This window comes from Schistocerca gregaria, chromosome 8 (assembly GCF_023897955.1).
Source record: "Schistocerca gregaria isolate iqSchGreg1 chromosome 8, iqSchGreg1.2, whole genome shotgun sequence".
Classification (NCBI taxonomy): Eukaryota; Metazoa; Arthropoda; class Insecta; order Orthoptera; family Acrididae; genus Schistocerca; species Schistocerca gregaria.
Window position 1 is genome coordinate 319,548,875 of NC_064927.1, and position 26,194 is coordinate 319,575,068.

The 26,194-nt window shown below is 36.5% G+C and overlaps 1 protein-coding gene across 1 annotated transcript in view; it reads right to left on the reverse strand.

Annotated features, from left to right (window-relative positions):
* LOC126284662 (putative fatty acyl-CoA reductase CG5065) overlaps window positions 1-26,194 on the reverse strand; it is a 154,329-nt gene that overhangs the window by 66,828 nt on the left and 61,307 nt on the right. Inside the window, exons 2-4 of the mRNA XM_049983765.1 lie at window positions 22,242-22,490; window positions 18,886-19,031; window positions 18,689-18,798 (exon numbers count right to left, since the gene is read on the reverse strand). Of these exons, the coding sequence (XP_049839722.1) occupies window positions 18,689-18,798; window positions 18,886-19,031; window positions 22,242-22,490 (505 nt within the window). The remainder of the gene's footprint in view (window positions 1-18,688; window positions 18,799-18,885; window positions 19,032-22,241; window positions 22,491-26,194) is intronic.

Consider the following 26,194-nt stretch of genomic DNA (forward strand, 5'->3'; position numbering starts at 1 on the left):
TGCAATGCTGTGTATGGAAGAGGCAATACCTAAGCAACTTGATACAACTGAAATTCAACACACCTCTCCTACTGAAATTAGGAAACTAATAAATTCACTGAAAAATAAAAGGTCCCATAGAATTGATGGCATTTCCAACAGAGTACTAAAAGCTTTTTCCCAATGGGTGAGAAGGATTCTCAGCCACATACATAGTAGCTGTTTGAAACAGTGCATCTTTCCAGACAGACCAAAATGTGCTTTTGTTAAACCATTGCATATAAAAGGTCATAGGTCTGATGCTACCAACTACCACCCAGTCTCACTTCTGATTGCTTTATCCAAAATTCTTGGAAAGTAAAGTATTCAAGACTAGCTTAAAATACTGGGTGGTTATAATTAAACTTTCCCTGTTTAACTCATTATAACATGGAAACTAATTACCATACTGTACTAGTACCAAATGTGGTAACATTAATGTCCAGAGTATGGGGTGCATGATATCCATATGTCACAGCACCACCGTCCAGTTCCAACTATGGCCACCATGTGCCATGCTCAGTCATCATGATTCATGGTCTCACACACCTGACCAGTCGCAGTGCACTTTTGATACTTGGACAAAAGAAGCAGGGCATTATGGGTGAAGCTCTATTATCAAAACACCAGTAATGCTGCAGCTGAGCTTCGAGGATATTGTCAGCTAAAAGGGTTATGGGAGGGCCCTCTTTCCCCACTTGCTGTGCAGAACATGATGAAGAAGTTCAGATGAACTGGGTGTCACTCCAGGAAGAGGCTGGCTACTGGTTACACCACAGGTGGTTGATGAAATCGCTGCTATGGCAGACAACACTGCACTGCACTGATGGTCAGGCAGTACATGTGCTGCATCACAGCAGTTGAACATCCCATTGTCCACTGTACCAAACTTGCTTCAATCCATTCTCAAATAATATCTGTACAAGGTCCATGTTGTACAGCAGCTCATACCACAGGACAAACAACGACGTGTTGACTTCACTCTCCACTTTCTCGCAAGGATTGAAGTTGAACAGCCTATGGACAGACAAATCTCATTTTTCTCTGACATGTGAGGTGAAGACACAGATGATACTATTCAATTGACGAATTTATGAACAATCTGTACAGCCAATGCATCTGTGTGTCTCTCCCCACTCGTTGCCTTTTTGGGTCCTTTTTTCCCCCACCTCCCTGTCTCACTTCACAACCTCCTGATGCTGTGCCTGTTGGCAGTCAGGTCCCTGCACATTCCACCAGACACCATTTGTCTCTTTTCCACCTATATACTACTATCCCCTCCCCTTCTCTGCCCCCTCCAAATTACTGTTTGCATCCCACGTGATGTTGCATTCTGGCCTAAGATGTTGCTGTTGGCAGTCATATTTACATTAGGTATACTAGCTTGTGTGTGTGTGTGTGTGTGTGTGTGTGTGTGTGTGTGTGTGTGTGTGTGTGTGTGTGTGTGTGTGTGTGTGTGTGTGTGTTTTACTGATGAAGGGTGTGGCTAAAGCTTTATGCAAGAATCTTTTATGATTGTGGTTTTCAGAATCACCAAGAGAGGTCAGCGCTAGTGCAACGAGTTGCTCACTTGATATTCATTGGACTGTTGCCTGTAAACACTTGCCATGTCAATGCTCTTGGAAGATAGCTGTATCTGCGACGTGGCTCTGTTGTTGTTCCAGTGTAGTGATTTGCAAAGATGGAAAAAAATTCGAAATTCGAGCAGTAATTAAGTACTTTGTGAAGAAAGGTATGAAAACAGTGGACATTCATGCTGATTTCCAGAATACGCTGGGGGACTCTGCTCCTTCATATTCAACTGTTGCCAAGTGTACAAATGAATTTAAATTTGATCAAGAAAGTTTAGATGATGATCTGCACAATGGTGAGCTAATATGTGTCACTACTCCATAAATCATTGCAAAAGTGCACAAAATGGTCATGGAGGATCGCCGATTGAAAGTGCGTGAAATTGCTCATGGTTGCCAGATGTCACCTGAAAGGGTATATCACATTTAATTGAAGAATTAGAAATGAAAAAATTATCTGCAATATAGGTGCCGCAACTCTTGACTCTGGATCTAAAATGCATGAGAATGGGCATATCACAACAATGTTTGGCCCATTTTAGGAGAAACAAACAAGATTTCTTGCACTGGTTTGTGACCACAGATGATACTTGGGTGCACTACTGTACCACAGAGACAAAACAACAGTCAAAGCAGTGGAAACATGCAGATTCTCCATCACCAAAGAAGGCTACAATAATTCATTCAGCAGGAAGGTCCTGGCGTAAGATTTCTGGGATGCGAAGGGGATTCTGTTTGTAGATTATCTCCCCACTGGGCAAACAATTACTGCATAATACTATGCTAACCTCCTGGACAAATTGCAACAAAAGATACATGAAAAAAGGACAGGTTTAGCAAGGAAGAAAGTCATCTTCCATCAAGACAATGTGCACCCACACACATGTGCCATTGCCATGGCAAAATTACATGAATTGTTGCCACACCTGCCTTATTAACATGATGTGGCTTGGTCAGACTTCCATCTCTTCCCCAAACTAAAAATTTTTCTTTGTAGATGAAGATTAACTTCAAACAAAGAATTGGTAGCCAGAGTTGATAACTATTTTGCAGGCCTGGAGGAAGTTCATTTTCGAGATGGGATCAAGGCACTTGAGCATTGTTGGACCAAGTGCATTAATCTACAAGGAGACTACATTGAAAAATAAAAAAAGTTTCAGTAATGGAAGTAATTTTTTTCTATTCTGTTTCAAGAACTTTTAAAATTACCTTCATAATTGTGCCTGTCTGCAACTTGACATGTCTTCTTTACGATAAGTATCAATCTGTCTTTTTGTACAAAGTATTGGATAGTGTTGAAACCAAGAGTGAATATATGGTTAATGGTAATACTTATAATGTAAATAATGGTCTTGATGGAGAAGAAGATACACTTTTAATTAAGTTAATGGATATAATAAAAATTGAATGCCTTAAATACAAAGTCAAATGAGGCCTGTAATTTGGTTGCTGAAAGTATTCAGAACGAAGCTGTCAGTGAATTGTTGATTAATATTTTTCTTTGTATAGCTTGGACAGATGTTGGGGATGGACAATTTAATGAGGAAATGTGAAAAAATTGGCAGGTTCATGTAAAAGAGTTTATCCTGCGTGGTAGAGGAAAGAGAGTATGAAATTTATTAATTATGGAAGAAATATGGGAATAAACAAGAATTTAACTGTATTTCTGAAAAATTTATGCAATGATAATAATAATATTACTGACAGTAATGATCTGGCTAAAGGAAACTGAAACTTTTGTTGTTAACAATGAAATCAATAAAAAAAACATGAAAAACAGTTAGTGCAAGTTAATGTAAGGAATACTGGAATGAGATAGGTGAGTGCAGTAAAAGCAAAGGTGGCCAGAGCAAAGAGGTTTGTTGCCAGTAAATTGCCAGTAGCTGCCATGGACAAATTATTAGAGTTATAATGATGGTCAATTAAAAAGTGCATTGGTAACAGAAAGAATTTTTAAAGTTGATAATAAAGCAAACAGTTCGCAAAACATAATGTTTAATTTAAGTGTGTGAAAAATAATTGTTAAAATAAATGTAACAGGCAGTGATTTTGTATTTACTGAGAATCAGATCTTCAGACAGTTTATTTTATTGTTTGTATCAGTCTGGCTGATGTATTTTTGGTACCGGTGAAATTACACCCAAGTTGCAAAAGAGATAGTAGAACAAGAGGACTGTTTCATAGTGAATGCTTTAGTTGGTAGTGGGGTCATTGCTCTTTAATGAGCACACTATTTGGTGCACAGTGCTTCCCTGAGTTGTGTCATTCTATTCTTCCTCTCTACAATCACTCCATTCCCTGACTATCCTACCATTGGTTTATAAGAAGGAACAGTTGCTAGTCCTACTATCCACAGATGAAAATAAAAAAAAGGTGTGCCAATAAATAAAGTTTTTGTTTGCCTTTAGAGTACAAGTTTTGTATGTTAACACATACTGACAGAAGAGAATAGTAACTGTACCATGTCCATTAATGTTTAAAAGCAAATGTCTTGTGTCCTATCTTGGGTCTCTGTAAGAGAGAAATTGTTGTTTTACTAATAATTGAATTTATTGCAGCTGAAAATGCAGTTTAAAATAAGTGGTAAGCCAGAACATAAGAAAATATTAATTGTCAGAAGAGATTGAGAAACTATAAGTATGAAATTTAATGGCCAATTTAATAGCAGTGGTGGAAGAAGATCTTTAAAAAGTGTGTGTTGGTACTAGTTGTGTAAGCATATGAAATCCAAAAAAATCATTGGCTTGATGTAAAATATAATTAATTCAATATTATTTATGCCAAGATTTGAAAGTCATATAAAGTCATGAGTTTCATTACTTGTATGAAAGTTCTTCTTTACAATAAGCGTATTCCATATGATAGCCCTTTCCAGCCAAGCTAAAGAATATTGCAGTAAGTGTAAATAATGTTACCTACAATTAAGTTAATTAAGAAGACAGTGTGTCATGAAATTTCATTTCAGATATGAGGAAGTGTTTATTTAAAGAGTTTTGTCTGTTAAGTAATGTAAAGTAATATTTCGCCAGTAATGTGGTTTTTTGGTGTTGAGTGCCATTGTGTAGAGTTATTTTTTGTGAATAATAAAGCAGAGATTTTTATGTTTAATTTATGATCTAATAAAGTAATGTTGTAAATGAAGTGATAACATATTAATGAACTGATAAGAAATGAGGTATATGGATTGAAGAAGTAATGGAATATTGTGAAGTAGATGTGAAGCATTGACAACTAGAGAGCCTGTCTTTGTAGTGGATTCTTTTGTTAATGCACTGCTACAGTTCAGCAGGTTTTCAAGTAAAGAAATAAGTGCAACAACACATACTGAAAAAAGTGAAACTGTATTGATGTAAATGATAATATTGTTTAATTGCAGTGACACATCTCCCACTAGAACAACAGGTTCCAGTGAAAGACTAATAGATAACATCTTCTCAAATATGGTCACACATGACATTGCAGTTACAAATGTGAATATAGGATTATCATATCATGATGCACTAACCTTTAATCTCACTGCAACTCCCAAGGAGGAGGAAAGTAAAAAGGAATACGAACAATTTTTCTCTACTAAAAATTGTAATCAGTTCAAAAATAATTTTAAAAACGCAGTTTGGTCAGAGGTCTTGGCACAAACAAACACAAATGATGCTTACAATATGTTTTCTTCCACTTTTATGACATACTTTGAAATGTGTTTCCCAAAAAAGCTTTTGAGTTATAGATCATCTGGATCTAAAGCAACCTGGATTACACCCGGAATTAAAAATTAAAAAGTCAAGTGAAACCATGAAGTTACTAAGTTTAAAGTTAAAAACATGTCACGATCAGCAGTTTGTTGAGTATGTGAGAACATACAAAAAGACTTACCGAAAATTAATAGCAAAAGCAAAATTATTAAGTAATGATAGATTAATAAGGCAGGCTAGTAACAAGTCCGGAATGATGTGGAAAATGGTAAAACAGGAAACTAGGGGTCAAACTAAAGACCAAGAAATCAATCTTAAAAATAATGAAAATATCCCCATAGGAAAAGATGGCATGGCAAACTATGTAAACAATTATTTTGTAAATATTCCCCTTCCTTAAAGTAGTCAATTGAAGCAAGAAACAACAGTGGCGACTCCAATAGTAAATACCAGCATGATGACAATCCCAACAGATGAGCATGAAGTTCTAAAAGTCATTAATTGCTTGAAACCAAAATGTCCTCTGGGTTGGATGATGTACCTGTTTCAATATTAAGAAAATTGCTCCAAGTGTTGTAAAACCTATAGTGCACATAGCAAACTTTTCCCTTAGTGAAGGGATATTTCTGGATAAACTTAAAATCTCTACAGTGATACCTCTATAAAAATATGGTGACAGACATAAAATAGAAAATTACCGACCTATATCTCTCCTCCCAGCCTTCTCCAAAATACTTGAGGAATTAATGAAAATCAGGGCCACAAAATATCTAGAAAAACATAAACTAATCAGTAACAGCCAACATGGTTTTGGACTGCCCCCCATGAACCATGGACTTTGCCGTTGGTGGGGAGGCTTGCGTGCCTCAACGATACAGATAGCCATACTGTAGGTACAACCACAACGGAGGGGTATCTGTTGAGAGGCCAGACAAATGTTTGGTTCCTGAAGAAGGGCAGCAGCCTTTTCAATAATTACAGGGGCAACAGTCTGGATGATAGACTGATCTGGCTTTCTAATGCTAACTAAAATGGCCTTGCTGTTGTGGTACTGTGAACGGGTGAAAGCAAGAGGAAACCACAGCCATAATTTTTCTTGAGGGCATGCAACTTTACTGTATGATTAAATGATGATGGTGTCCTCTTGGGTAAAATATTCCAGAGGTAAAATAGTCCCCCATTCGGATCTCTGCGCGGGGACTACTCAAGAGGACATCGTTATAAGAAGAAAGAAAACTGGTGTTCTATGGATTGGAGCATGGAATGTCAGATCCCGTTATTGGGCAGGTAGGTTAGAAATTTAAAAAGGGAAATGGATAGGTTAAAGTTAGATAAAGTGGAAATTAGTGAAGTACGGTGGCAGGAGGAACAAGACTTTTGGTCAGGTGAACACAGGGTTGTAAATACAAAATCAAATAGGGGTAATGCAGGAGTAGGTTTAATAATGAATAGGAAAATAGGAGTGTGGGTAAGCTACTGCAAACAGCATAGTGAACGCATTATTGTGGCCGAGACAGACACGGAGCCCACACCTAATACAGTAGTACAAGTTTATATGCCAACTAGCTCTGTAGATGATGAAGGAATTGATGAAATGTATGATGAGATAAAAGAAATTATTCAGGTAGTGAAGAGAGACAAAAATTTAATAGTCATGGGTGACTGGAATTCAACAGTAGGAAAAGAAGAGAAGGAAACGTAGTAGGAGAATATGGATTAGGGCTAAGAAATGAGAGAGGAAGCTGCCTGGTAGAATTTTGCACAGAGCATAACTTAATCATAGCTAACACTTGGTTTAAGAATCATGAAAGAAGGTTGTATACATGGAAGAACCCTTGAGATACTAGAAGGTTTCAGATAGATTATATAATGGTAAGACAGAGATTTAGGAACCAGGTTTTAAATTTTCAGACATTTCCACAGGCAGATGTGCACTCTGACCATAATCTATTGGTTATGAACTGTAGATTAAAACTCAAGAAACTGCAAAAAGGTGGGAATTTAAGCAGATAGGACCTGGATAAACTGAAAGAACCAGAGGTTGTACAGAGTTTCAGGGGGAGCATAAGGGAACAATTGATAGGAATGGGGGAAAGAAATACAGTAGAAGAAGCATGGGTAGTTTTGAGGGATGAAATAGTGAAGGCAGCAGAGGATCAAGTAGGTAAAAAGACAAGGGCTAGCAGAAATCGTTGGGTAACAGAAGAGATACTGAATTTAATTGATGAAAGGAGAAAATACAAAAATGCAGTAAATGAAGCACGCAAAAAGGAATGCAAATGTCTCAAAAATGAGATCAACAGGAAGTGCAAAATGGCTAAGCAGGGATGGCTAGAGGTCAAATGTAAAGATGTAGAGGCATATCTCACTAGGGGTAAGATTGATACTGCCTACAGGAAAATTAAAGAGACCTTTGGAGAAAAGAGAACCACTTGCATGAATACCAAGAGCTCAGATGGAAACCCAGTTCTAAGCAAAGAAGGGAAAGCAGAAAGGTGGAAGGAGTGTATAGAGGGTCTATACAGAGGTGATGTTCTTGAGGACAATATTATGGAAATGGAAGAGGAAGTAGATGAAGATGAACTGGGAGATATGACACTGCGTGAAGAGTTTGACAGAGCACTGAAAGACCTAAGTCGAAACAAGTCACCGGGAGTAGACAACATTCCATTAGAACTACTGACAGCCATGGGAGAGCAAGCCCTGACATAACTCTACCATCTGGTAGGCAAGATGTATGAGACAGGCAAAATTCTCTCAGACTTCAAGAAGAATATAATAATTCCAATCCCAAAGAAAGCAGATGTGAAAATTACCGAACTATCAGTTTAATAAGTCACAGCTGCAAATTACTAACACAAATTCTTTAAACTGGTATAAGCCAACCTCAGGGAGGATCAATTTGGATTCCATAGAAATTTTGGAACACGTGAGGCAATACTGACCCTACGACTTATCTTAGAATAAAGATTAAGGAAACACAAACCTATGTTCTAGAATTTTTAGACTTAGAGAAAGCTTTTGACAATGTTGACTGGAATATTCTGTTTCAAATTCTGAAGGTGGCAGGGGTAAAATATAGGGAGCAAAAGGCTATTTACAATTTATACAGAAACCAGATGGCAGTTATAAGAGTCGAGGGACATGAAAGGGAAGCAGTGATGTTATTCAATCTGTATATTAAGCAAGCAGTAAAGGAAACAAAAGAAAAGTTTGGAGTAGGCATTAAAATCCATGGAGAAGTAATAAAAACTTTGAGGTCCACCAATTGACATTGTAATTCTGTCAGAGATATCAAAGGATTTGGAAGAGCAGTTGAATGGAATGGACATTGTCTTGAAAGGAGGGTATAAGATGAACATCAACAAAAGCAAAACAAGGATAATGGAATGTAGTCAAATTTAATCGGGTGATGCTGAGGGAATTAGATTAGGAAATGAGGCACTTAAAGTAGTGATGGAGTTTTGCTATTTGGGGAGCAAAATAACAGATGATCGTCGAAGTAGAGAGGATATAAAATGTAGACTGACAATAGCAAGGAAAGCGTTTCTGCAGAAGAGAACTTTGTTAACGTCAAGTATAGATTTAAGTGTCAGAAAGTTGTTTCTGGAAGTATTTGTATGGAGTGTAGCCATGTATGGAAGTGAAACATGGACGATAAATATTCTAGACAAGAAGAGTATAGAAGCTTTTGAAATGTGGTGCTACAGAAGAATGCTGAAGATTAGATGGGTAGATCACATAACTAATGAGAAGGTATTGAATAGAATTGGGGAGAAGAGAAGTTTGTGGCACAACTTGAGTAGAAGAAGGGATCAGTTGGTAGGACATGTTCTGAGGCATCAAGGGATCACCAATTTAGTACTGGAGGGCAGCGTGGAGTGTAAAATTCGTAGAGTAAGACCAAGAGATGAATACACTAAGCAGAATTAGAAGGATGTAGGGTGCAGTAGGTACTGGGAGATGAAGAAGCTTGCACAGGATATAGAAGCATGGAGAGTTGCATCAAACCAGTCCCAGGACTGAAGATCACAACAACAACAACATCGTTTTTGAGCGGGGCACAGTACAGAAACAGCCATATTGGACTACACAACAGAAATAGTAAGTAATTTGGAGTCAAATAAACAGGTTGTTGGAATTAATCTAGATTTATCCAAAGCCTTCGATACTGTGAACCATGTAATATTTCTAGGGAGACTTGAAGCAATAGGCATCAGGGGTACTGTTAAAAAATGGTTTGAATCTTATCTGCAAAACAGATCACAAGTTGTTGAGCTGAGGTCATTCAACAATCTTCACAATTTTAAACTCATATCTGAACCAAAACAAATTGAAATAGGTGTTCCACAGGGCAGCATTCTGAGCCCGTTGTTACTTCTAATTTATATCAATGACATACAGGCTCCAGAAAGCTCAGCCAATATTCTACTATTAGCAGATGACATGAGTATCATAATTAGTGATATAAAAGAATCGTTGTGTACTACAGCAGAAAAAATGCTCTCGTGCATACAGTCATGGTTTTATTCAAAGAAGCTCACATTAAATACAAAGAAAACAAACTTTATACAGTATGGAAGCAAGTGCAAGGGGAAAATATGTGCCTTATGCTGGGTAGCAAACAAATAGAAAAAGTGTGCACCACAAAGTTTCTGGGAATGCGAATTGACCAAGATTTAAACTGGAATGAACACAGTGTATATCTTACTCAGAAACTTAGCTCAGCATATTTTGCCTTAAGAATAATATCCAAGGCATGTAGCAAGGAATGTATTAGAGCAGTGTACTTTAGTTATTTCCAATCAGTTGCAAGGTATGGTATAAGTTTTTGGGGAAAAACCAGGTCAGGACTAAATGACATTTTTATTATGCAAAAAAGGGCTATTCGTATCATGACACACAGCCCACCACAAACTCACTGTAGACACCCTTGAGAATTGTACTATTTATTGAGTAATCAAATTCCAACAGATTTCTTTTGGAACTCATGTGGATCACCTCACACTTTTCGTTATTTAGCGTCAACTGCCACCTGCCACACCATACAGCAATCTTTTCTAAATCGCTTTGCAACTGATACTGGTCTTCGGATAACCTTACTAGACGGTAAATTACAGCATTATCTGCGAACAACCTAAGAGATTGTCACCCAGGTCATTTATATAGATCAGGAACAGCAGAGGTCCCAGGACACTTCCCTGGGGAACACCTGATATCACTTCAGTTTTAATCGATGATATGCCATCTATTACTACGAACTGCGACCTTCCCAACAGGAAATCACGAATCCAGTCGCACAACTGAGACGATACCCCATAGGCCTGCAGCTTGATTAGAAGTTGCTTGTGAGAAACGGTGTCGGAATTCTATATATAGTGTAGGTGTACACATAATATGTGACATGTTCAGGAAGGTGTCAAGCTGTTATTTATCAAATTTAAATTTATCACTCAATTTTTTACATTTGTGTTTCTAATAACAATGATGCAAATGGTTTTACTAGAACCCAGAGCAATTAAAAATCATGGATAAGTGAAGTTACAGTGATGTCACCTAGTAAAATAAACATTTTGAGCTAAACAGTAGCAAAGGAGGTATACAGGGTTTGTCCAGAAAGTAATACAATGCTTTTTTTAATTTACTAATCGCATAGACCCAAAAACTTAAAATTCTTTGTAGTATGACCCCTCTGCATCATGCATCATAAACATTCTGGAACTCCTCAATCAGGATGATCTTCAGGGAAGCCACTGAAGTAAGTTCTGCATTGTCAAACTCAAGACACTTTCCTTTGAGGTCCCTTTTCAGCTGAGGCAACAAAACAAAGTCCACTGGTGCCATGTTGGGGCTGGAATGCAGTTTGCAGCACCACTGTCACATCCATCCATGTCACGGAGTCTGTGACAACAAAGAAGGTGTGAGCTGGCACATTGTCATGGTGCAGTTTGCACAAAGAGCAGAAGAGCTTTTGGATGCAGGCAACCATATAATTCAGTCTTTGGAGCACTTCCTTCTAAAACTGAGCACTGATGACCTTTGCTTAAGCGAGCCTCCTTCTGGTGAGGTAGCAACATTGTGTGCCATTCTACACTCTGCCTCTGAAAGACCCGTGACTCCTCCCCATTGAACACATTGTGCAAGTTCATATTTCCCTTTGGTGTCGATCAAAACTCTGGTCACAGGTTTTGCATAAAGCTTCTGCATGGTCAAGTCTTCCAACGCAATCTCATGAAAAAACAGTCCAATAATCCTGATATCAAGCCAACATACATTTGAAGGGCTGAATTCCGTAACTGGTGCACACAAATCACATGGTCATTCATTTGTAATCTTGACTGTTGTCCTTGTGTGCCTTGTTGGTGACCTCCACCTGACCTTCTCTAAACATCTTGTGCCACTTGTTCAACTGTAATATAGAAAGGCAATCATCCCCATACATTCCAAAAAGTTTTCAGCAGCAGCTTGATGCATTCCAAAAGTTTTCAGCAGCATCTTGCTGAGCTTTTTAAATTAAAAAAAAAAAAAAAAAAAAACAACCTAGCATTGCTCAAGTTCAATGCAGCCACTAATAGAGGTTCATGCAAAAAGCCATCCTAACACTTGAAGAGCATGGAGGAAATTGAGTGACCTACCACTGCAAAGCTAAGAGTACCCATCAGTCTGACTGCTCTGCAAGTTATAGTCATGTCACAAAAAGAGATGACACATTACTCTCATGACACACCCTGTAGTTACCATTCATTTCAATGCAGACAGTCCCAACTTTCTGAGAACATATTTTAAAGTATCTGAAATTAATTAATTTATGAAATAATTGACGGTAAACATTCGGATCCTCAAAATTTCAGTTGCCTCTTTTGTCTTGATGTCTCCAAGATTCTGAGCTTCAATGACATAATGTTATTACTGTATTTTCTCTCTCATTATTAAATTGAGTCAGTAGCTAAGATTTTGAATAATTTAGGTTCACAAACAATTTATTTCAAGATTGATGCCATAGTCATTAGTATGGGATTTAGATGACACATGAATAATAATGTTTCAGATATTTTTGTGAATTACTAACCTCAAACATTTTTCATAAACCAAATAGTAGTAAAATCTCAGAGTCATTGCAGAATAGAAAATCTAACCTAGCTGCAATTTCAGAAATAACATCATATCCTTTTGCATGTCTTTAGATAGCCAGCCTTCCACCAAAATCACCACTCTGCTACTAGCAAGTAACTGAGTAACACCTCCAGTCAGGTCACATTAGAGTCTGTGACAGGAAAGCGATTGGATAACATAATCAGGCTAATTTGACTGAAAGTCTGTGACCAGCCAGCACATATGCAAGCCCTCTAAGTCAAATCATGTAGTTAATGGCTGGTAATCACATGAGTAAGAGAGGTTGGTAATCACTCGAGTAAGATCTATGTACAATAAGTCTGCTGCCAGTATTCATACTCACCATCAGTATGTCAATATTCCTCAAACAGTATTTACTGGACAGTGTTACTAATTCTGTTGACAATACTACAAATTATGTCATGCACTACTGCTTTCATGCTTCTGTCACTTTATATTACACCTTTGTGAAATTCTACAAGGACCATGACTCTGATTAATGGTTAGAAGAGTTATTTTCCAAATGTATGTGTTATGGCACAAAGTCAAGCACCAGCATGCCAGTTGGGAACAACAAAGCAGAAAAGGCTGTGAGAAGGGGTCTGCCAATTGCACGCTGACCAACCTCCCTTCCAGGATGACAACATGACAGCAGGTGAGGAGGTCATAAGCGCTGTGCCCAACTGGTGGCAGCCCACTTGGCTAGCATGTTCAATGTTAGGCTTTTCCATAGCAGCATCATCGTTAGCAACTTTGTCAGCTAGCTCTATGTAGCACAGACTTGTATTTGTCTATGCTGGAGAAGCCTGATTACTTTGCATGTATCCCTCTGCTTGTGACACATCTAGCGAAGTTAAGTATTGTAGTTTTCTTGTTGTAATAAAACTTGTTAATACAAGTTGTTTGTTTGTTTGTCTAGTGAACTGAGTAGGCCGGATTCATAGACACAACAAGATTGGTGACAAGATGAACAAATACCAACATTAAAAGCTGTTCATGTTTTTCACCCAGAGGCAATAGCTGCCACAGATTTGTCATGGGATTTTGTGTTTTGCTGGCGTCTTAATTCTGCCTTGTCTTTTCTTTGCAGGAGTTTGTTTACATGTTTGAACAGTGTCTCTTATAGTGTTTTTCCTATTAATTGTTTTCAGGTGGCCGTTGCAGAAATTTTCTTTGCTTGTGTGTTTGTTTTTATTGCTTGCATTGTCTGTTTATTCCATTTGCCTATTCCAATACTAGCAACCCATCTCTCCCAACCCCTGCTCAGGCACCTCAGCTGCAAGCGATAGATGGAAATCAGCTCAGACGATTGTTTCAGTTTCAGGCCAGCAGACTGCAACCCTTTTGAACAGTACAACAGTTACTGATGAAACAGACAACTAACACAGTGCCACGTGCATATATTGTAGCTCCGAGTGCCATAACACCTTTTCGCCATTTTAAAGAAAAAGAAGAGGAATGGCTCAAGTGGTTGCAACAGTATGAAGCTCACATCATTGCTCACAAAGTATCACGTACTGTGAAACTACATTTGTCATTGGTAGGAAATACCGTCTTTTGCCTCATTCAAAAATTGTTCCCAAACACCACTCCGAGAGAACTTTCCTACGATTAGGTTATATGCTGTCTGCCTATCATGACCAACAAGTGAATGTGTTGGCAGCTAGGTACCCATTCTTTCGTTCCAAGGAAACATCAGAACAAACTTATCCTGAGTGGTAATGGATTTGCAGGGTATGACTAAGAAATTCCAATTCAGATGTACTTGTGGTGCTTTATATTCAGAAGTTATGTTGCGTGATGCGATCGAGTACAATGTAATTGATATCAACCTTAAAGAACAGATTTTGAAACAGTGAGATCCAACATTTCAGTACATAGTGCAAGTTCTAGGTCAGTATGATTCATGTGCCATAGTGCCTGATAAATTTGAGCAGCCACCAATTTGTTTGGTTGAGTCATTCCTTGCTCACAACCGGCCCAATAGGCAGCAACAGCACGCATGCGCCAAGCTTCATACATAGTTCTCTAACTGGCCAGCTACCTACATAAATAGAATAAAGTCGTGCCCTCGGTGTTATCCACTGCACAAATGCCTATACTGCCCATCCAGACAAGCACAGTGTTACACTTGTGGCGAGAAAGGTCACATACAAACTGTATGTTTGCAATGGAACAAAGATAAGACTTCTCCCCAATCACAAAAATCTAGTCAAAAGGCCCATGTAATCAATGCAGTGTATTAAAATGCTGCTGCAGGGCTTACACTGGACAAGACATTCTCATTCTTGGAAAATGTGCTTTGCCTGTGACATTCACTGAACTACAATCATGTGATTGTGAGAACGTATTTGGCCTTAATTGTTTGGCTATCAAATTCAGGACAATGTGTTGTCAGTGACTGCATTCAATGCCAAGGACAGTGTAACTAGCTTGCTGAAAGCATTCCATGAACTATTTTCTGAAGATTTAGGCAGTGCTAACAATTTTGTTGCATGTATTACTATGAAAGACAATGCTCAGCCAAAATTTTGCTGGGGCAGAACTGTTCCTGTTGCATTATGGGATAAAGCTGCTGTTGAACTTAAAGAATTGCAAGATAGCAGGTATTGCGCCCACACAAGCTAGTCAGTGGACAAGTCCACTGGTTTTGCTCGCTAAACCTTCAGGTCACATTCACCTCTGTGTTGACTTTAAGTCTACAGTCAATCAACAAATTGTGATTGATACTTATCTATTTGCCATGCCCAGAGGATCTCATGGACAGATTAGGCACTGTTTGCTACTTTTGAAAAACTAATTTGCATGACACATATCTTCAAATACCACTAGATGAAGAATCTCAAACTGTGTGTGTTGTGAGCACTCATTTGGGCTTGTTGGAATATTTGCATTTGCCTTTTGGTAGTGCTACTGCACTCACCATTTTCCAATGGTATTTGGAACAGCTGACTGCCAAAATACCAAACTGTTCAAACTATTTGGACGATATTGTATATAGCAGTCATACACCTGAAGAACACATTGCAAATTTGTGTACTTTCTTTCCTGTGTTAGCTGATACAGAACTAAAGTGTAGACTGCACAAGAATGATTTTTTAAACCTGAGTTGCAGTATCTTGGTCATGTTATAAACAATCAAGGTGTACTTCCTCTTCAGTCGAATTTGTTAGCCATATGTGACCTGCCAGTTACTCGCAATATCACATTCAACATAGGCTGTGGATTGTTGCAAGTTATCTGCTCATGGCGAGGTGCATTATACCATACTGTGGTACCACACATGGAATGTAAAAAAAAAAAATGGTTCTTGCCCTGTTGAATAGTATACAAGAGAATTCTCATATTCATGGAAGGGGGCCGTACTATTATATCTCTTGAAACCAGCAAAGAACAGTAGTTGCCCAAGTCAATATCATGGTGTAGCCCTCATGAGCTAAATAGGAAAAAAGTTGAGCATATGGTGAAGAACTTTCTTGCCTGTGATCTTGAACTCAGATAACTTCTTAATCACATCCAGTTTTTGTTCTTAAGATATTGTGCAACTACCAGTAACCAAGCCCGGTTTGAGGTGACAATACAAAGTGACTCCCCATGCAAGAAAACCCTTTCTATACCTGTAGTAGGTCTAATCCATGAGTGATCTTTATATTTTTGCTGTTTTAAATTTCCTACAGTTATTGACCTGAAACACCAGCAGACATACTGTGACACTCACACCCATTATACAAGACATCAAATCAATTATTCTTGGAATCTATATTGGAAAAGATAATTTCATTGCCCACAGATTACCATGTGGGAACGTATGCTAAAAACATTTCTGGGTGATACAGGGTGATGGTTCTGTGTATGTCCTTTGCTGCCCCTTCTCCATTTTTATACTCCCTCAATCATTTGAAAAAATTGTCTGCCCAAAGGATCATAGAGAATCCATTAATACCCGTGGGCTAGCTAAATTACAATTCACTTGTTTATCAATATCATTCAGTCATCATTTTCCATAAATCCCATCAAAAAGTAGAATCTTCAGAGATATGGAACAGTATATTTTAACAGCAGAGAAGCAACCCTGAAAAACTTGATCCGTGTGCTTCATTGACAATAAACTGTCATTATACAGCTTAACACTATTTGTGCTAACACCAGCTACATGTGCTAATAGAAACTCCTGGGTGGAACACAAATAATGTATGAGTGAAGACAACCATTCATTGAATAGTATGTGTATTGATCAATGAATAGCCACATAAACTGAAGTATATCTCAGTTTCTAAATTTAAGTTCTTCTTCAGAGCCTACAGGCTTGTATAGCTTTCATTTAGTGGTCACTCATTTCAGTCCTTTCATTACCAACAAGTTCCTGTAAATTTCTTTTCTGCCCCTGAAAGCTTCAACATATTGCTAATAATTCTAAGGGCTTTGTGATATGAGCTGCAATTGTATTTGATATGGTCTTATTGAAGTCTTTGATCACTGTCTTTCTGTTAACCAAACATTTTGTACTTAATATCTGTCAACTTGCATTTTCATATCTTGGTCGTATTTATAGCACAGCTGACATGGTATCTTGAGAAGCTTCATAATATTGTATCTATATCATGCAAGATGTCTGCTATCAGTGGAAAAATTCATCTAGTTGGATATGAGCTACTATAATATAATTGTAGAATCAGTGGTAGTAAAGAAAATGGCTACATACAAAATAAATTACTATCAAGACAACTCATTGGCTGGTATATGTAATACTCAACAAATCCTTAAATTCTGTGTCACACTTACAGATCTGGTCAGACAGCAGCTATCACAGTGTGGCTGTGCTGGCCACCAGAAACCAATATTTCCATTTTTGTTGAGCACTCTTAGAGTAATAATAAAAATATATAGAAGAAATCTGAGAGTCAACAGTGTGTGACTCCTTATCAGAAATAATATCTGATAAAATGGGTAGTTTTTGTGTAACTGATTTGAATTTATACAGTGGAAAATCTAGGATGGAATAGCAACATAAATTATGACAGATTATTACTCACCACACAGTGGAGGCATTGAACAGCAGACAAGCAGATTTAGAAGTAGACTTTTGGATAAGCTTTTGGACAATGTCCTTCATCAGATGCAGAAACACACACACACACACACACACACACACACACACACACACACACACACACACACACACACACACAGCCACTTTCATCTCTTGCTGAGGTCCTAGTAGCAGCAAGGTCTCATCAGCCAGAGACAGCAGGGGCCATATGCTGTGTATGTGTGTGTGTGTGTGTGTGTGTGTGTGTGTGTGTGTAGCAAAAGGGACACCCATTGCTATTAATGACCATGATGTTGAATGTGATTTTGAAGGTAATTTGGAGATTAAAGTGATTTTTTAAAAAGGGGAATACTAATATTTGATTTAATATTTGGAAAAGAGAACCAAATTTTATGTATAGAGTGATGCATTGTCTACGAACATGCCAAGGTTCAATGAAGGTCAAATAAACAAATATATTTTCAGTCCTTGTAGTGATTTACTCATAATAGAGGAGCTATGCACCGAAATACAATGTTAGATACAAAACACGTTAACTGAAACTTAAAATTCAGACCAGACATCACCATGAAACTGAACTCAACCTTTGAATGACCTTTGATACTTACCTTTAGGATCAGGGCTATTGGTAATAGTACATGATCGCTCATCCCACTTCCAATTTGTATCTAACATTGTATTTCGCTGTATCCCTCCTCCTTTCCAAGTTAATCTCTACTAGAACTAAAAAATATTTCCTTTTTTACCCTTCATTGAATCTTGCCATTACCTTGAACAATGTATCACTTTGTACACAAAATTTGTTGCTCTGTCAAAATCTTAAATTAAATATTATGGTTCCCATTTTAAAAATCACTATAACTTCCAAATCACCTTTAAAATCACATTAAAGGTGATGGTCTTTAGTAGCAATGCTTGAACCTCTTTACCACCTACAACTTTTATCCAAAATGTTTTGCTGTATCTCATCTCTGTTATGGATTAAAATAGTCTAACTTGCATATCTGATGAAGAACCTTATCCAGCATTTATGATACTTTAAATGTGCCTGTCCATTGATCAATATTTCCTCTATATGGTGACTAATAATTTATCCTAATTCATGTTGTTGATTATAATTTAGGTATTCTGTGCAGAAAACTGCTTGTGGTTTCCAGTTATATACATTAACAGCATCACCATAACACTAACAGTTCATAATGACTGAACTACCACAATTTTCCAGGTACTAACATTTCAGAACTTACAGATAGTTGGTCGAATTATGACTGAAGGAAGTTTGTCACTGTGATCATTTACTAAATGCTCAGCCAGGCCTTTGGAGAATGTGTAAGTATTTGGATATGTTCCCAGAATCCTAGAAGTGAAAAAGAAAATCAGTTTTAGACTTAGCTATAGGTTAATTCAGAATTTGACCAATGGTAGATATAAGTTGTCTTCTCACTTTGGGGTGAGTATCCTTAATGTGAGATCTTCTGTATTCTCAGCTATGCTTATCATATCTCGCCAGTCAGCAGGAGCTGGATACAGCTTCTCTTCAACAACTGTTTCATGCAGATTGCAATAAGCTGTCGAGACGTGAACAAAGACCTAGAAATACTTAAATACATCACATATGAAAATTCCAAATATGTAAATTAAATAAGTAGTAACATGTTTTGAACATTGTCAATGATTTTAGAATTTGTTATAATATTAAGTGACTATTTAAAGATAAAATGTGGGAAAGAGGTCTTATCTTCTTACTAATCAGGAAGACGATAACAACAGAGATTCCAGACACATAGCAGAAAAAATACAGAGTAAATATTGAGTTTTCAAGATTTTGAGTATATTTCCTACTTTAGGATAGAACACAAACAGGTACTTATCAAACTATATATATTACAACCGGAGATGGCTCATAGGTATACATTTTGAGTGTTCACAAATTTTTAAATTCAGATAAATATGAGAGTGCAAAATTAATACCATCTGCTTTATAACAGTTATGTTCATCAATAAATTTACACAACTTCAGCCACTATCAATAACAATAATATAATAATAATATGCATAACTGATCAATGCACACAAAATAAGTTACCATAAACTGTGGTTATTTTGGTGCAATTTTTGCCTGTGTTTTTATATGTGGCAAGAAACCAAATGACAGTGTCAGAGAGAGGGTTCCAAATACATTTTTCTAGTATTGTCAAAAATGTTTACGTGCAAATATGCAAGTGTTGTATCTTTCATCAATTGACTAATTAATTTTCAAGTTATATGTTACACTATGGTAACTATCTGCAAAGAAACTATGTCATATGTAAAGACACTGAATGGTATGGATATGAGCCTTCTTATGAAAATTAATGAAGCTCTGTTGCTTAAAAATAGTTGCATTTTATTAGTCATGTTAGACTGATAATTCTTATCAAATATCCCAAGAAAAATGTTGTTTATCTTTTGTTTTGGCCATTTGCAGTAATACTTTGTCTTTCTCATAGAGTTTGCATTAGCACCCTCATCACTCATATCAGTCCCACTTCTGGGACACATGAATACCATCAGATTCTTGCACCCCCTTGTCTTCATTTTGGGATATCTTTGGCATGGGTTAATGTAACCTCATATTTTGAAAAAGTATGCACCATTTTACAGAAGCATTAAATACATTACCTAAATTGAATTTCACACAAATGACAATTTCTCATCTTGGTACCAGTCAGGCAGCAGTAGCTGACCGAGACAGACACAGCAACATGGAAGTAAACGCTTTTGTGTCATTTACGAGTTCCTAACTAGGAGCAAATTTTGTTGTATCATCTGTGTGCTTTAATAGTTTAATTTCTTGAGTTTTTGCAGGTAAATTTAACATCTAATAGCCACAGATCTCGTGTTTTCATATTGCGTCAGAAAGTAAACCGATTTTGTGACATATTAAAAGTTCCTAATCAGGGGCAAATTATTTAGTTTCACTTGAGTGTTTATGGAATATCATCTCAGTTATGTGACTGGATTTCTGATTTCCTGTCAGAGAGGTCACAGTTCATTGTAACTGATGGAAAGTCATTGAGTAAAACAGAATTGATTTCAGGCATTGCCCAAGGTAGTGTTATAGGCCTTTTGCTGTTCCTTATCTATATAAACGATTTGGGAGGCAATCTGAGTAGCCATCTTCAGTTGTTTGCAGATGATGCTGTCAATTATCAACTAATAAATACATCATAAGATCAAAACAAACTGCAAAACGATTTAGAAAAAATATCTGAATGGTGTGAAAAGTGGCAGTTGACCCTAAATAATGAAAAGTGTGAGGTCATCCACATGAAAGCAAAAAGGAACTTGTTAAGCTTTGGTTACATGATAAATCAGTGTAATCTAAAATCCGTAAATTGAAGTAAATACCTAGGTATTACAATTATTAACAACTTAAATTGGAAAGAACAGATAGAAAATGTTGTGGGGAAGGTTAACCAAAGGCTGCGTTTTATTGCCAGGACACTTATAAAATGTAACAGAACTACTAAGGAGACTGCCTACACTATGCTTGTCCGTCCTCTTTCAGAATACTGCTGCATGGTGTGGGACCCTTACCAGATAGGACTGATGGAGTACATTGAAAAAGTTCAAAGAAAGGCAGTACATTTTGTATTATTTTCAAAATATGGGAGAGCGTGTCACAGAAACAATACAGGATTTGGGCTGGAAATCATTAAAAGAAAGGTGTTTTGTGACGAAATCTTCTCATGAAATTCCAATCACCAACTTTCTCTTTCTCCTCCGAATGTGGAAATATATACATAGGGAGGAATGATCACCATGATAAAATAAGGGAAATCAGAACTTGTACAGAAAGATATAAGTGTTCATTCTTTTTGCACACTATATGAGATTGGAATAATAGAGAATTGTGAAGGTGGTTTGATGAACCCTCTGCAAGGCACTTCATTGTGATTTGCAGAGTATCCACATAGATGTAGATGTACTTAATACTGATAGAATACAAAATTGTACTCGCCATATTTTTAGTTTAACTGATGTAAATCCTCCCAGCAGAATTTACTGGGGTGTAACAGCTGTTAAAATATTTACTATGAACATCAAGTACAGTGCTGCCAAAACAATATTGCTACATGGAACTCACAACCTTCTAGATCATACTGCCTTGTTTACTCCATGGTAATGGGCCAAAAGTACATGCTAACAGCCAAAGTAACCTCAGCTTATGGTACTGACATTTAGTAATACAACCTTACTTTAACAGATTGGAGGAGAGATGAAAGTTACAAATCATAAAAGAAAGAAATGGATATGCAAAAATCCAGTCTAAACATCAAGCCAGAAGAGGCAAAACAAATCAGGGAGGAGATGTAACCAGTTATGACCCACTCACACTATGTCACCTTAATAAAATGCTCCTATCTCAGCAACTGGTAGGATTGTGCTATGGTTCTGTTTTATGTGGTGTCATCCCATAAATCTAACCTTTCAATTCTAATAATTAATCATAGCTGAAAGTTTCAGATAGTCACAAGTGAAAACTTGTATGATTAATGACTTCATATCTAGTATTATACATGATTTGGTTTTTTATTTATTTACGTAAATGATTTTCAATTTTTATTTTCTGGTTCATTTGTTATCAAATATTTGATGATTACTTAATTAATATTCTCCTGGTTCTTGTTCTAACATTTTTTTCACTAACTGGAATAATCTGTGTTTCAATGTTTGTTATATTTAAAACCTGTCACAGTAGTTTCTGAATTGAATTTGTTACATTAGTACAGTGTTTTTACATGTCTTTCAACTGACCTTCAGATTCTTCATCTCCATGGCAAGATTAATAGTCTCACGTGTGCCCCTTACATTTAATATTATTGCATAGGCAAGACTATCATCAAAACGTACACTTGCTGCAGCGTGAAAAACAACACTGACTTCCCGTACTAGCAAATCACGATCTTCATCACTGAGCCCAAGCCCAAGCTCTGTTACATCACCTTTGACTGGTTTCAGTTTTTCAATAGCTTCTGGTCTTTGCTTTTTCACAACATCAAAGAGCTGAAATGATTAAATTAATAGATATTAAAACTTCAAAACTGAAATGATTATAGTCATAGATATTAAAACGTAAAAATTACACACACTAGATTAGATTAGATTAATACTTGTTCCATAGATCATTAATACGACACTTCGTAATCATGTGGAATGTGTCAGGTTAATAAAAGATGTCTGTACAAGATATTAAATTACACAAAATATTGCATGACACTAATGTTTAAGTTGTTTTTTCCCCTCCCTTAATTTATATCTAAAAATTCAGCCAATGAGTAGAAGCAGTTGTCATCTAGAAATTCTTTTAATTTATATATTGGCTATCTGTCAGGCTTTGTATGCTGTTTGGTGGGTGACCAAAGACTTTTGTGGCAGCATAATTTACCCCTTTCTGTGCCAAAGTCAGATTTAACCCTGCATAGTGAAGATCATCCTTTCTCCTGGTGTTACAGCTATGCACACTGCTATTACTTTTGAACTGGGTTGGATTATTAACAACAAATTTCATAAGTGAATACATATACTGTGAGGTTACTGTGAGGATCCCTATATCCTTAAATAGATGTCTGGAGGATGACCGTGGGTGGGCTCCAGCAATTATTCTGATTACACATTTTTGAGCAATAAATACTTTTCTACTCAGTGATGAATTACCCCAGAATATGATGCCATACAAAAGCAGTGAATGAAAGTAGGCATAGTAAGCTAATTTACTGAGATTCTTATCACCAAAATTTGCACTAACCCTAATAGCATACGTAGCTGAACTCAGACATCTCAGCAGACCATCAATGTGTTGCTTCCAGTTTAACCTCTCATCAATGGCCACACCTAAAAATTTTGAAAATTCTGCCTTAGCTACAGACTTCTGTTCAAAGTCTATATTTATTTCTGGAGTTGTGCCATTTACTTTGCAGAACTGTATATACTGTATTTTATCAAAATTTAAAGAGAGTCCGTTTGCTGAGAACAACTTAATAACTTTGTGAAAAACATCATTTACAATTACATCACTTAGTTCTTGGTATTTGGATGTTATTACTTTTCTTAGTACCGCACAATAGTTTTTATAATATTGAACAATTTTGGGGTCAGTACTCCCTCTTGCTGTTACAGTTCTCTTTTACGGTTGCGAGATATTCTTATTCCTTTAGTTAGACAAGGATTTTCATATGTTTTCTTCGAATTATGTTTAACTATTTTATTGGGAAAACAATTTTAAAATACACTTAAAAATGTATCTTGAAATAAGTTATATTTCAAGTTTGCATCGGGTTCCTTATACACTTCATCCCAGTCTAGCTGCTGTAGGCTTTCCCTAAAGTTTGCAATATTTGTATTGTTAATTGAACGTACTGCTTTGAAATTCTGATTTGACATACTGCATGGAGCTATGTCATGTACTGTAACTAACTGTGCACCATGATCTGAAAGACCATTCTCAACAGGATAAGCATTTATGTCCTTAAACTTATCTTGGTCTATAAAAAAGTTATCTATCAATGTACTGCTGTTCTTTGTTATCCGAGTAGGAAAATCAATGATGGAGCTCAAATTGGAAGAACTGAGTAATACTGCAAGGTCATTCTTCCTATTACACTCTTTCAGGGAATCAACATTGAAATCCCCACAAATGATAATTTGCTTCCCCCTGTCTGACAGATAGCACAACAAAGCATCCAAGTTTTCTAGAAATTGCTGGAAATTCCCTGAGGGGGACATATACACTGTTACAATTATGAAAGTGCCATCATTTAGTTTTAGTTCAGTGGCACATGCTTCCATATGTTGCTCTACACAAAAATTTTTAGTTTCTAAATTTTTTACACTGTGGAACCTTTTGACATATATGGCAACTCCTCCTCTCATCATATTATCTCTACTTACATGTGCAGCTAATTTGTACCCATTGATGCTAACCTTTTGCATATCAGTGACAATGTGATGCTCAGACAGGCATAGTACATCTATTACATTCTCAGTTTCTATATCTCATCAGTTTTATTCTTCAGTCCCCTAATATTTTGATGCAATATACTAACATTATTTTTCACTTTTCTTTTGTAAGTATCTTTAACTTTTTTAACATTTTTAGTACTTGCCTGGCTGAGTTTCCCACTGGACACTGATCCTACACTAATTTTCTATTGAATGTATCTGCAAGTCTGATAGATAAAAGAAGAAACAAGACAGAATGGTTAATCAGATGCTTGCTCACTATTATACTAAATTTCCAGTAATGAGAAAATTACTGATTTTCATAATTTATTTCACAAATAAAATTTACAATATAATGAAGTAAACAAAGATACTTATAATTAAGAATGGTCTTAATTAAACATTCCCCATATAGTTTGTAGGCCACAATTAATTCTACTCCTGAAGTTAAATACCAGTACTGTTGACCACTCATATATGTGTTATGACACCATGATTTCATATTTCTTCATCCCATTATTTAGGCTATACTTCAGCCAAGATTTTCCATACCAGTATCTGGAAAGAGTAACCACTTATTGAAAGAAACTAGACATTCATATTTGCTGTTGGATAACTAAGGAAAGATGTGGATGATATGTGACCAGTCAAGGACTATATAATTAAGCCATGCAGGACGCTTTCATTCTGAAATTTAACATCATAGACATATTTTGTTTGTCCCATTGTTTGCAGCCAAAAGTACCAAAGAGACTTCTAGCTAAGAATGATCTTAATTAAACATTGCCCACATAGTTTGTAGACCACAAGTAATTCTACTCTTGAAGTTAAAAACCAGTACTGTTGACCACTCATATTTGTATATATGGCACCATGATTTTCTGTTTCTTCATCCCATTATTTAGGCTATACTTCAGCCAAGATTTTCCATGCCAGTATCTGGAAAGAGTTACCACTTATTGGAAGAAACTAGACATACACATTTGCTGCTGGAAAAGTAAGGAAAGATGTGGATGATATGTGACTAGTCAAGGACTATATAATTAAGTCATGGAAAGCACTTTCATTCTGAAATTTAACATCATAGATGTATTTTGTTTGTCTCATTGTTTTTAGCCAAATGTAAGTAGTGCTATTTACTAAACTCTGTTTGACTTCTTAGAAATAGTGGCAGATGCCGGTTCAACTTCAAATTGAGTTGTAATCTAAACTTGAGCATCCCAAATATTGATGAACAGATCTTTCGTAATAAAGTAATAAAATTTTCATCTACATGAAAGAACAGATACCTTACATTCATGAATTATGTTTCAGCCAAAATACACTTTTGTGATTTTATATGAAATGTCTGGTCGCATTTTAGCATTTTAAAGTTCAGTGTTTCAGTCAAATGCTGTTCAAGTGGCAAATTATTTTATTACTTATGCATTACAAGTTTCAACTGAGTTGTATCATTCATTTACACATTCATTGTCATCAATGTCATCCATATGCATTGCATGCATTGGTTGTTGTTCATCACAAGTAAAGTATTTGTAATACAATATCTATTCAGTTTCTGTTCCATTCCTCCTGCAATAAAATAAAGTTGCTTAATAAAAATAACCTAACCATAAATTGCTATAAATTTAAAAGTGCTTATATCTGTTGAGCTTAATCGAAGCATTCAAATTAAATATGTGTGTTCCGTGTGAGCTGTGATCATTAGTATGTCTTTCTTTTACATGTAAGTGTCTTTGCTTTGCTCACACCAAGTGAGCCATGTGTAT